The sequence below is a fragment of the Falco cherrug genome, chromosome 7, assembly GCF_023634085.1.
Source record: "Falco cherrug isolate bFalChe1 chromosome 7, bFalChe1.pri, whole genome shotgun sequence".
Classification (NCBI taxonomy): Eukaryota; Metazoa; Chordata; class Aves; order Falconiformes; family Falconidae; genus Falco; species Falco cherrug.
The window spans coordinates 5,847,857-5,860,529 of record NC_073703.1 but is presented as its reverse complement, the minus strand read 5'-3'; the positions used below and the strand labels follow the sequence as shown (position 1 = coordinate 5,860,529).

The 12,673-nt window shown below is 41.7% G+C and overlaps 1 protein-coding gene across 3 annotated transcripts in view; it reads right to left on the bottom strand.

Annotated features, from left to right (window-relative positions):
• The window catches only part of MEGF11 (multiple EGF like domains 11), a 288,743-nt gene that overhangs the window by 97,380 nt on the left and 178,690 nt on the right, over positions 1 to 12,673 (bottom strand). For all 3 annotated transcript variants that reach the window (XM_055715792.1, XM_055715793.1, XM_055715794.1), the window contains exons 7-9: positions 9,678 to 9,924; positions 7,888 to 8,008; positions 2,520 to 2,656 (exon numbers count right to left, since the gene is read on the bottom strand). In XM_055715792.1, the coding sequence (XP_055571767.1) occupies positions 2,520 to 2,656; positions 7,888 to 8,008; positions 9,678 to 9,924 (505 nt within the window). The remainder of the gene's footprint in view (positions 1 to 2,519; positions 2,657 to 7,887; positions 8,009 to 9,677; positions 9,925 to 12,673) is intronic.

The following is a 12,673-nucleotide window of genomic DNA, read 5'->3' as shown; positions in this document are numbered from 1 at the left end:
CAATTTTGCTGTGCAGCAGCATTCTCCTGCTCCACTTCCAATTGTACTGTAACACTGCAATAGTTGCATGGGATCCAGAAAGTAAAATAGACTTTAGGCTAAAGTGGTGTTAACTAATCTGTCCCATTGTCTATGCTGTATGAACGCTTAACTAAGGAAAGCAATTTAGACTTTTTTAAGACCTTGTGCTTGCTCCTGCCCTCACTGAAATCAATGGGCAACCTACCATCAGCTAACTGTAACTAACAGCAAAGGTATGCACGCCTGTTCAGAACAAACCATTACAGGCAACGTGCTGTCCTAGCCCAAGCGAGAGGCAGAACTCCAACGGAATATAATGGGCCTAAGATTTCACCTCCCTTATTGAAGGCTCATTAAAGGCTGATAAATAAACATGTTTTAACCTTCTGACAACCCATTTGAAAGGTGAGAATTTTTAGGCTAATAGTTTTTCCCTGCTGCTAGAAAAGCTTTCTGAACTGCCCATTTACCTAACTTTCTCCTGATCTCATTCATCCTTCCGCACACCTGCGTTTCTGCTCTTCTGCCTCTCCCTTCAGTGTCTGTTGTTAACTTCGCTGCTCTTTGAGGCTGCAGGTGAGCCATTCCTAAGGGTTTTGCTTGGGTGCGGGTCCACAATGGGATCTTCCTTTGGCTTCTCTTCCACCTCTTCCAACTGATTATGCTTTATTTTCTCCCTCCCTGCTTCTGTCTTTGCAAGCAACATCTCTCTTCGGAGTCCAAATCTTTCTCACTTTTCTCCAAGTACAGCTCTGAAAAGCACACACTCCCTTTGCTCAAGGACAATTCTTGTGCACTCCTGTCAGGTCTGCCCTGCAGTGCCTCCTCTGCCCAGTCTCTCCCGGAGCCACCTTCTCCATTCCCACTCTAAGGGCAACCAGAAGCAAACCTTTTTGCTTTTGACAGCAGGCAAAACTAGGTCTTCTATTTTCTACATCTCCTTTCCTCACCCCCAACAGTCCTTTCTGTTATTGTTGGAGTGCCTAAGTGTTGCTGTTTGGCAACTCCATTACCGTTCTTTCCCTGTGCCACACGCCTGTAGCAGAGCCAGCTCTTCTGCTGCATGTCCTCCCTCGCGGCTGGGGTTATATTGGCAGCTGAGCAAAGAAGCTGGCTCAGCTGCAGGCTGCTGGCTGGGAGCTCCTGACAGCTCTGACACTTTTGATTTACCTACAGCCAGAAATCAATCTAGGTCTGCAACAATCAAAAGAGGAGATCTAGAGACAGAGGGCCTCTGTCAGCTTTCCTGAGCATGGCCAGAACTGGGGACAGCTTGGGAGTGAAGTGTGGTCACCAATGTAAGTGGCCAGGCTGCACAGTCGCTTCCTTCAGTGAAATTGTCTCCAAAAGGAGAGAAAGGGAAAGCTTTGGTTAGCAACAGTAATTATATGGTACACCATGGCTGAAATCACTGTCTCCAGATGGAGGATGGGGGAAGAGGTGTCTTCTCTACAAAATTAATTTGAAATAATTAGTATTTCCACCATATTCAACCACATGCAAATCCTGACATAATCTCCAGAACCCTCTCCGATTACTGCTGTTGATAAAATGGAAACAAAGAACTTGCACATTTAATGGGAAAGAGCACAGCCTTCTGAACCCCAGCCCAGTGCTGAAGGTTGGTATGTTTGTGTGCTATAAAGACCTGATGATTATACAGTGAAGCAAGAAATATGAAATTCCAACAAGCATTGCTGCATAAAAGTATAATTGTAGCATATGTCAGTATACTGATACTAGCTTGTTCTAGCTAATAAAAGAAGGAAAGATATAGGAGAAAGGGCTTTAGCACAGCATACACTACTGAGCTGTGCCCACAGTCTCTGGAAACCCTGGTGACACAGTCCAACCCCTGGTGAAAACTGCGTATGAAAGGTTATTTAACTGCAGCTTCCCCACCGTTAACCCTGCTGGCAGGATTAGCTGGAGGGCTAAACCAACACGTGTCACAATCCCACCTTGACTTTGCTGTGTAGTCATTTTGCTGAATCCATGACACCTTTGTAAAACAATATTATCATCTTCCCTGACTGATTTATGAGTGAAGGCTCTCGTTTATAAATTTTGAGGATTTATCACCTTTTGTTGGTGTCTGAGATGGATCAGTGCTGCAGCAGCACAGAGGGGCTGAAGGAAACGTTAAACTACTGCATTGCTTACTCTTGAGGATATTAATTTTTATAAATATAGTTCATTTACATATCTTGTAAACATGTAATGCTCTCTATTAAATTTATCACTGTAAATATCTAAATTAAATTTAATCCATTAAATTTTAAAAGTTATATTAAAAAAACCCTGTAAATGGGGAGCACTGCCAATAAAAAGTAATAACATTGCCACATTTATAATGCTTGAACTGCTTCAGAAGGATGAACCTAATTGGAGCAATAGAAACATAACACCATTTTTCAGAGAGTAAGATTGTCCTGCAAGGGATATAAAAATTGCCAATCCATGGTTAAAACTAAGGGCTTTTGGGTTTTGGTTTTTACCTGTCTCCTATATAGCCAGCTGTACAGATGCATTTTCCTGTCACGGGATCACAGTGTCCTCCATTGTGGCATGGACAGTCCTGGCTGCAGTTAATTCCAAATGTTCCAGGAGGACATGGCTGTGCACACACCAGCCCCTGGTAAAGGTTGCAGAAAGAGCAATATTTAGTCAACATTCATAATACAATAAATTTCTGTAAGCAGCTCGGATTTTTATTGTCCTTCTTGCTAAAACTGTATGTAAATAGTGGCAATATTTATTTATTTTTCTGTTTAAGATGGGCTAAAGACAGCCTCAAAATTCTGCTACCAGAGTAAATGCTTGTTCTACCCTGTCTCCAGAAGGGATTTTGCTTACCACTGTACAATCACTGATAATTGTCTTGGCTTGACCCCATAAACCGCAGCTGGGGTGGCTGGATATTCACTGCCCCTTGAATCGATGCAGGAGGGCTTGGGAGAGGTTAAAGGCAATCAGAGAAGGCTACAAAGCTGCATATGTGCAGGTGGGGGTTTTTGTGAAATACAGGGTCTGAAAAATTGTTGGATCTACCCTGGGTACGTGTCACAAAGTGAACATTTGGGAAGAGAGGGATTCTTGGAAAGGCTGCACTGGGAGGATGAAGTTCTGCTAGTTGTCATAGTCTATGATGATCTCCCCTGTTCAGACAGCCCCACATCAATGAACCATGAAGAAGACCAAATAAAGCTGCTGCAGAAGTCCATTACTACTCTTCAGATCCTACCTACTTCAATCCCTCCCATCTCATCTAGCCCCCACACTTATCTCTTCAAGCAGCACAGAACGGCATCTGCCATTTCTTTGTCTAAGCCATTGAGGAGGCAGGATGGGAACAAGAGGTTAGGATAGTTGCAGAAAGCCACCAGTGATGACACAGAAGCAATCTGACTCTTCACATTAGCAGTGCAGTAGCGTTTCGCCAGAAGAATTGAATCTGCAGCGGAATATCTGCCTAATCCCTGAACACTGGCTGGATGCATCATCCAGCATCCTCCCAGCTCCTTATCCCCAGCCTTGGAGCCACATCTCTGTCCCTGACCTGCCTCAACTCCACATCTTGGTGGCTAGCTCTCTCTCCCATTTTATGCTCCCAGCCCTCTGCTTTCCTGCCTCTTTATTCCACTCTACCACAAACCCTTGGTGCAGACTCCCTTTTAGCCCTCTCCTTCATCTGGACCCAAAACCCCACCTCTGAGTTGTTTTCTCTTTCCCTTCCCTGCTTAAGCACCCCACAAGTGAAGAAAAGACAGACTGTCACTCTTGATTGCGCACCCTGGCACTGCTCATAAGGAAAAGCAATTGCTGGGCAAGCCTTGTTCCAGCCCCAAGGTGGACAATGCTTACCATGGCTTGTGCCTTTGAAGAATTTATCTGCTGAACTCAGGCGGTTTTCCCCCCAAGTATTGCATTATGTCCCCTGCCAAATATTAAGACCTTAGAAGGACTTCCCTAGACTTTCTTAGAAGTTGTATGAACCTTTTTTTTTTATGTGAGCAAACATAAAATCTGAGGCTGGTATCCAGCTGAGTAACTTCAGCCAAAACAAGTTTGGCACTGCTGTGATCTGACGATGGGGTCCTGTAACGAGAACGTTTGGCAACGGTAGCAAGTGGTGCTGCTGCCAGTGCCATGCACAGTGTGCAGAGGGGGTCATAGAAACAGTGTTTTTCTGTCCTTATTATTATTTTGTTTTAATCTCTCAGAAGCCACATTTCCCCAACCAAGGCCCAGGGGCTCTGAGTTTTGAACAAGGCACATATTAGACACAACTTATACAAAACATAAAACAGGAACATAATGGCTGATTTCATTCCCTGGGGTTCTTGCTCAACAGTTTGGGAAGTTTAGTAATATCAACAACCCCAAAGTGGAGAGGCTGCTCTTCAATGTAATCATAAAAGAAGATACTTCAAGCCTTTCCCAAGGAGTGATAGGTGGCTCCTTGGCTGTAAAACAGACAGGTTGGCCTCAGCTCAAGAACTTTCAGATTACAGTGTTAAAAAACTGGTGTCTCTGGACTTGAGTAATACACAACACTATATATCTGAAAATGTAAGTATCCATTTATCTTGATAATAAATACTTTCTCTCTTCATGTCTCAAAAGGAACAGGATTTCTATCAACAAATGATGAGAAAGCAATACTCTGTGATGCATCCCCCCGGAGCCAAGAGAATCTTTAGGCATGCTTTTTGCATTAATATGTACTAAGGGAATCCAAAACATCCGTCTCTGGAGGATCAAATGTCAGACCAACGTTTCCTGCTGCTCATACATCTAATCAGTAAAATTCACCCCATCAGCACCTTTTTTAAGGCCCTGATCTCATCAGCTTCTGCTTTTGACATTGTTTGCTATATTATTACCATTTTGTAGTATAGGAAAGATTTTTTCCTGCTCCATTTTCTCCACCCCCTTCCCCCCCAACTTTAAAATCCACAACAGAAAGAAAAATAGACAAAAATACATATTACAGTTGCTTTATAAAGCTCAGAGGCAATAAGAAGTGATTAGCAGAATGAGTTGTAATTAACATGGCACCATGATGCAAAGCCCTGAAAACAGGATCAGTGACCGAACAGGGTGTGTTACCAGTGACAAATGTTCTGTCATGCAAGGAAAAATTCCTGCTTCCTTGAGCACGGAGATCTAGTCCTTCAAAAGTGTTTCTGAGAAGCACTGTAATGCTAAATTTAACTTTTCTCCCTACTTCCCGAGAGCACTTGGAGAATTTAATGCTGCAAATGAGAAAGATGTATAGAATTAAACCTGTAAATTGTTAATGAGGCCCTAAAGCAGCCACCCACTAACTCCCACAGCCACAAAGACACAGAAGTGGGAAAAGCCCAACATCATAGTATGCTGGAAGCCACATTTTGTTGACTAGTTCAACAATATATGCCGTTAGCCATCATCCTCTTGGTGAAAAAACCATGGGACAGTAAAATCTCACAGGACACAGTTTGTATAACTTGTTGTGCTTCTGGGAGCATCTGCACTGAGTGGGAGGAAGCAGGAGGAAGGAAATGTTACAAGTAATAAAAGAACCAGGCTTTGAAGATGGCAGATTCAAGGAAGAACCTCAGAACCCTAGAACTTCCTCCTATTCAACTTATTGCCTCCCCTTGCACATCCCACAGGCAACCAAGCCCCTAAGGGAGCTGAGCTGCTGTTAATAAGCCCAACCTAGGAAAAGATAAAAGTTGTAGCTCATCTAGCAGCAATAAGATCCAACCGGTTATGCACTTGTATAAATCCTGAGAGAATTCCCTCCTTCGAGCACGATGGTATATTCAACACATACATGCAGTCTCAAGCCTCAAAATCAGCAAGTAAAATTCCTGATGTCAAAGAAAGACTATCCATGCTGTGAAAGAAAATGAATGCTGTCTAGCAATCCCATCTTGCTGGCTCGTTTACAGCCCACTCATGTCTCACGTCCCAAACCATTCCAACCACCAAGAGTTAAAAATATAGCTTGAAAAAATATTTTTTTCTCTCTGTGTACTGAATTACCAGCTTTTCATTAAAACCCTGGAGAGACCCTTTATTCTTAAAATCTCAACATTTACAAGCTGAGTGCTTTTACTTATAATTTGAGTTTCTTTCCCTGGAATACTTGATCTCTCTCTTCAATTTTCAGTTATGCTTGTTTGAAACATCAATTGTTAACTCTAGGGTTTCTCTGGGGACAGAGCAGCCAACAACACAGTTTTCAGGAAAGTCTCTCTGGGCCCCTAAAAATGCAGAGAAGAAATTCCAAGCTGTAAGGAACAGGGCAGAAGTGGGCCAGAATACATGACCACAGCTGCTGTGCAGCCCCAGTGCTGCGGTTCTTCTTTAGGGTCTATGCTGCGTCCTAAGAGACCTCTAAAAACTTACTGCTCTATTCGGATATTCTCATCTCTTCAGTGACTTTTCAACTTTGCAATAAAAAAAAAAGAAGAGAAAACTCCTGATAAAATACAGGTAAGGAAGAGTACAGCAGAACAACTCAGATCCTGAGAAATATCGTCATGCAGAAGATAAGGGAAAGTGAAAAAAATACCCTAAGGGTAATATTTTCATTATAATCACTTTATTGATCACTTTTTTGGGGTAGTGTCAGAAAGGACTGACAGGCCCTCAGAAATATTTGAATTGCTGCTTTAGCTCCAGCACTCTTCAGGAAAGACCCTTTCCTTTGTCTCCATGGAATGCCAGTTTGGGGTAAAGTCTCATGTTCTTACTTAACTTTCTGAAAAGTTTCGCCTGCTTTATCATTTGAAATGGAATAATGCCATCACACCTTTGCCATGACTATCAGTTAGAGATTTTCCATACGCAGCTTCCACCAAAATTATGAGCATCAATGTTCTTCTTCCACGATGCTGCCTGATAGCCACCAGAACATCATGGTTGGTACTGTTTAAATAAAAGCAGCTGTGTGATCAAATGGAGGCAGCATTTGCTGTACTCATCAAAAGGAACATAAACATCTCTCTCAGCCCTTATATGTTTCAACAGGTATAAGGTCCACTTGAGAAGCCACAGTCATATGATGATATTCAGGGTCTTCCATGTATTAAAATAAAAAGTCACAGCACGTGTATGCATCAAAACCCAGCAAGATTGCCAAGAGACTAATTATCAGATACAGGAAAAATGCCAGGAAATTTAGTACGGCTAAATGGTATGTAGGCCTGTAAGACTTGGCAAATCCCAAGAGAGTTAATTATTACATTACTGATAAAGTTGAAGACTTTTAAAATGTTTGGCCTTGCTTTCTTGACACAAAGGATTAAAGGTTAGGGCAATCTGCTCTTGCCAGTGCAACCCCCGATGCAAGCAAATCTATTGCAATCAATGTGAATTATGTCTGAGTAAGGACAGGACACTGAACTGGTCTCTGTGTCCTATGTATAGTCCTGCTTTAACAACAGACTGAGTCACTGAATTCCCTCTGGCTATCCCTCTACCTTTCTCCTGAAGGGGAAATAGGACAGTGCTTTTGACAATGTTGAGCTGAGCTTTGAGCTTTCTAAGGGTGAAGAGATTATTCCATGGAACTATAATTCAGAGACATTTTTTTTCTCTTCTCCCACACAGAAGTGTAACGAGCAGGCACTGCTTCGTTTACTGTTGTTTAACTCTGTGATGGTAGCTACCAGCCATAGACTGGTGGCCTCTCTGTGTAAATGCTGTGCAGACACAACAAAGGTAATCCCAGTTTCAGAACTGTTAGGGCCCTGTGACAAGAAATGGCAGATAGGCATGACAAGCACACAAGGCATCTGCTGAAATAGTGAACACTTAACTTCCTATTCCAACCTTTAAATGAGAGATGAGTATGAACAAACTACACACCATCCATCCAGCAGGACAGGAGCACTCTCCAGTGATGTGGTGGCAGACTCCTCCATTCTGGCAAGGGCAGCGCAATTCACACTGAGCTCCATGACTGCCTGGGGGACAACGCTCTTCACAACTTCATGAAAAGAAAAAAAAAGAAAAAAAAAAAAGGAGATCATTTGAAAGAACTTACAGGAAACATGAGGAAAATCCACAGGATGGGTCATCATGGGAATCCTTATGCAAATTATGAAACCTCAGTAAGCCTCAGCTGGCATTACCAATTAGCCAAGATTTCTTTTATTTCTGCTGGGCTTATTTATTTACCATGGATCCAGTCCTGTAAGACTGATGCATGTGTGTAATCTTTATGCACATACCAAATTCCACCCATCTCAACAGGACAACTCATATCCATTAAAATAGCCCAGGAAAGTAAGAGTTGCAGGATGAAGCCCTCAATGTGAATTATGTGACATGGCAATAAAAGAAGCTGCAAAAAGAATAAAAGGATGGGATTAAAATGTTTGAAATCTCTCCAGTCACTACTAAATGTTCACATTTGCAGTGTATAATAGACTGGCAAGAACTCAGCATCATTTAAACGCTATTTAAGCTTGTTGGGTCTCTCTCAGTATTCAAGTGGGGCCAATGCAAGGCTAGTGCCTGCAAAAACCAGTGCTTCCTGCATTTGTGCACTGGTGCTTTTCAGCATCACTTCTTTCCTCTAATCTCAGGTTCTGAAACTACAGTAGGTTCTTGCTCTAACTGACTATCCTCTGATGAAGATGTTCATACAGCATATTGGGGGCTGGCCCTGCAAGTGCTTACTGCTGAGAACTGACATGCTAATGTCAATGCGACCACTCCGAATAGTAAGCAGAATCTTTAGCAGTGAGTACTTCCAGGACTGAGGTCGCAAGCCTACGAGGAAATCAGGTACTAAATAAAATATTCAAAAGTCATATAACTTATTTATGAAGGTTAATATTGTCTTTATTTTTTACCTTCCCCTTTATGCAGGTCAACAAATAATATTAGACTGCAAAAGTAGTAAGTCACCTGTAATAGATCTCCAACCACATTCAGTGACTAAATTCTCTTTTCCCCTTAAATAATTTTGAAAAACATAATTACTTCTGAAACTACTAAAAGATCTCTAATGAGAACTGATGTTACACTGTGGGCAATTTTAAACAAGGAACTATTGCTTGCTGTCCTGAAATTAATATGCAGATTTTGTGAATCCTACTGGTAAACTTTCAATGTGGTGAATGGGGATTTATCTACGTGATTCTCGTTAAAGTTAATAGGAGTCACACCGCTAAATCCCTGCTCACTATGCTTAAAATTTACCCCCTAGATAGTAAGCTGATATAGCTAACAGCAATACTTCCTCAGTTAGATTGAAAGTCAAATAAATTGGGGATAGTAACTCCCATTAGATACTGCACTGGACTGCTAATGAGTCAAATGTCCAATTGCTTATAAAAACTCAACTGTAATTTGGATTGTATTCACATACTGAAATTAGGAACAGGTACAGTTGTTGTATAAGATGGAAAACATAATGATTTTTTAAGCTCCCTTTAGCACTAAATTTTACTTTATTTTGCAGACTGGTCTAATTAGCAGCAAAAAAAGATATTTCCTTTATTTAGTTTCTCTGAAATTCCATTACCTGATTCCTCAATGTGTGTAATACATAGATTGTGTAAATTTTACCAATTACTCATTGCATTAAAAGTGGGCAAAGCAAGGCGGTTAAATGATGCAGAGTAAAATACACCTTTCATTGAACTTACAATACCCCCGTGTATCCAGGAGCACAGTGACATTCTCCTGTTTTATGGTCGCAAGTAGCTCCATTGTGACATTGGCATTTAAACTGGCAGCCCTTGCCGTAGCTCCCAGGGTCACAGAGTTCTTCACAGCGCCATCCTCGGTACCCATCCGCGCAGACGCAGGCACCTGTGATGGGGTTGCAGAGAGCCTCATTCTGACACTGGCAGCGGTTGCTGCAGTGTGGTCCCCAGTGATCGCTATCGCAACCTGCAAAACATGCAGTCATTTACCACAATGATTAGGAAAGTGCATCGCAAGCATCTCATCCCAGCCTCTTCTGCTTAGGTTGGCAAGCAGGCAGAGGCACTGTTAATGCCAGAAACTTTATAAGGGGCCCTCAGACTTTCTAAAACTAACCCCCTGATTCAGAAACGTACTTTAGCATGCAAGGAGACAACAGCACTAGTATTATACCTAAATTTGAGGACTTGTTTAACAACCTTATTGGATCAGGACCTAGATCTTTTAATATCCTGTTTCTTAGTGCTCTTAGATAGCTGGAAGGAATGAATTTATAGTGGAATTAGATGCAGAGGATCACATCCTGGATGCAGTGCAGTTAATGGCAGGTAGTACTGCCAAGCAAATCCTGTAGATTTAATAATGTCATCAAATATTTTCTTTGCACTGTTCCCATAAGATAATAAATACGATAATCTAAAGAAGGTTTTCTCCTTTGAGGTTGGGTTTGTTAATTTTTTTTTCTGGTTGTTTGGTAGTTTTTGAGTTTTGGGTTTTTTTCTAGACTAAAGAGACAGTAGGGAAGAAAAAACCACAATAACACTGGAGATGGGATTTCATGAGGCTGACCAGGTTTAGGGATGAAGGTATGGAGTATGTACATCAGCTAATTTCTGTGCTAATGACAGTATGCACTAGCAATACAGAAAGACCCTATGGCGGTTCACACAGACAGGAGGTTCCCTATAGAATGCATTATGGCACAGTGAGAACCCTTCACATGACAACGCTGTCTGATCCTTTCTCCTTGTTTGTGGACCATATGCAGGATGAGAGAGGCAAGTCAGCGTTAGGGAACAGTTTGATCCTGATTTGCTATAGAAATAGCAATAAGCACCTGCAAAATACCCATTTAAGATCTACTCATACTAAAAAACCACTCAAAGCAAACACCCAGAGGTTAAAGTTTCATCAGTGAACAGTCAGCAGAAAACCAAGGATTTCTTCAGTAGTTCTACCCTCCTCTTAGTAGCCTTTTAATATATAGCTACATCAAGGGTGAAGAAAATCATCGTTCTATTCAGAATAGAGTTGCTGGCAAAATCCTTGGTAAAGACACAGTTACAGATCATTTTCAGGTACAGCTGGTTGTGCTCAGAGAGCTGGTATCAATCGTACTAACAACTTTTTTGTTGGTGTAAAATCCAGTGCCATGTAGGAAACAAGCGTGTAATCCCAGCAATACAGCTGTCTTCACAAACTCTTTTATTTGCAAACACGTAAACTAATCCCCAAGTGATACTCACTGCTTCTCAGGCCTGGATCTCTGTTTCCATATTTAGCAAGGTACATGTAAACCCCACTTAAGCCTGATGCTCCCGTCCTAGAAACTTCATAGCTGCCGCCTTCTACGGTACATGGCTGTAAACTCACCCTGGATGACTATATCAGTTAATTTTAGCAATATTTTTGTCCTTCTTCTTGAGAAGTGGGATACTCATTGGTCAGTCTGAGGTTATTCAGCAGAAAAAGAAGAGGAACTATTCAATTTGCACTGCCGATTATACAAACTTGTGTTTCTTGAGCAAGTGTTAAAGGCCAAAATAAACCCATGAGAAGACAATTCCAGGGTCTCCAAAAGGATCTGCAGGGTCCTACAGGGGTGCACGTGCAGGAAGATGGTTTCATGTCCTGCAGAGTATGCAATGTACCCCTGAGCACAATCCTGCTTGTGCCTCACACAAGGTATTTTATTGCTTTGCCTCATTTTTTCCCACAGCTGTAAACATGGATGATAGTTCTTCACTAACACCTCTGGGAGCCAAGCAAACAAAATCTTACTCTTTATAAGTCTTAAATTATTACTGAGAATCTGTGGAAAGAGATGATCTATCTTTATTTCACATAGACGCTCGCTAAGACTCTGTAAGCCTTCTGAGCTGGGGAGCAAATCTGAGGGAGCTGACGGAGTATCCCAACAATTTCTGTTCCAGAAACACTGATTTGTTTTCTGCAGAACTTGAACATCAGGGGATGCAGTTCTACACCTCCACAAAGGGTAAGATCGAAACCACACAAGCATAGCTGATAGCCCTTTGCATGGGGAAGGGGAATGCAGGAATCAAACCTAACCCTGCCTGCTTCAGGGACTTGATTCCGACCTTAGCACACCTCACATCAGAGCCCCAACTGCCAGCCTGTGGGTTGCTCTGGGCTGATATAATTCCAGCTGCAATTAATTTGCTTAATATGAATAAATAACACTCATTAGAAGATGTGACTTATATCCTTGGTCTTCCATATCCCAAATGAGTGCTCCAATCATCAGATTTGTCTGCTTGGTTTGTGTTTTTCACTTTGAAAGAAAGTGAAGGAGAAAGAAAACTTTTTATAGGAAGGGAAAACTATTTCCCATCATCATCTCAAGCATCTTGATTCAAATTTATGGTGTCTGCTCCAAACACAACTCCTTTTATGTAAGTCACTCTTATCTGAACACTTACTTACTTTTGATATTTAGTCACATGCTTGCTTTGTCCCTGTACCAAATTTCACTCTGCAATCTAGCCAAAGAGAAGAGCAAAATGTTGGAGTAAAGAGCAGAAATTCCTCCAATTGGTTGTAAAATAATAAAAACCCAAATCTGGATAATAAAAGAAGCTTATAGTGACCAGAAAATCAGCTGGCAGTTAGACAGATTTTTCCCAAGGCTTCCAAGTACAAGGCATCAGTGAGCGCACATCACAATGTTCAGTACGTTTAGCCCAAAGTAGCT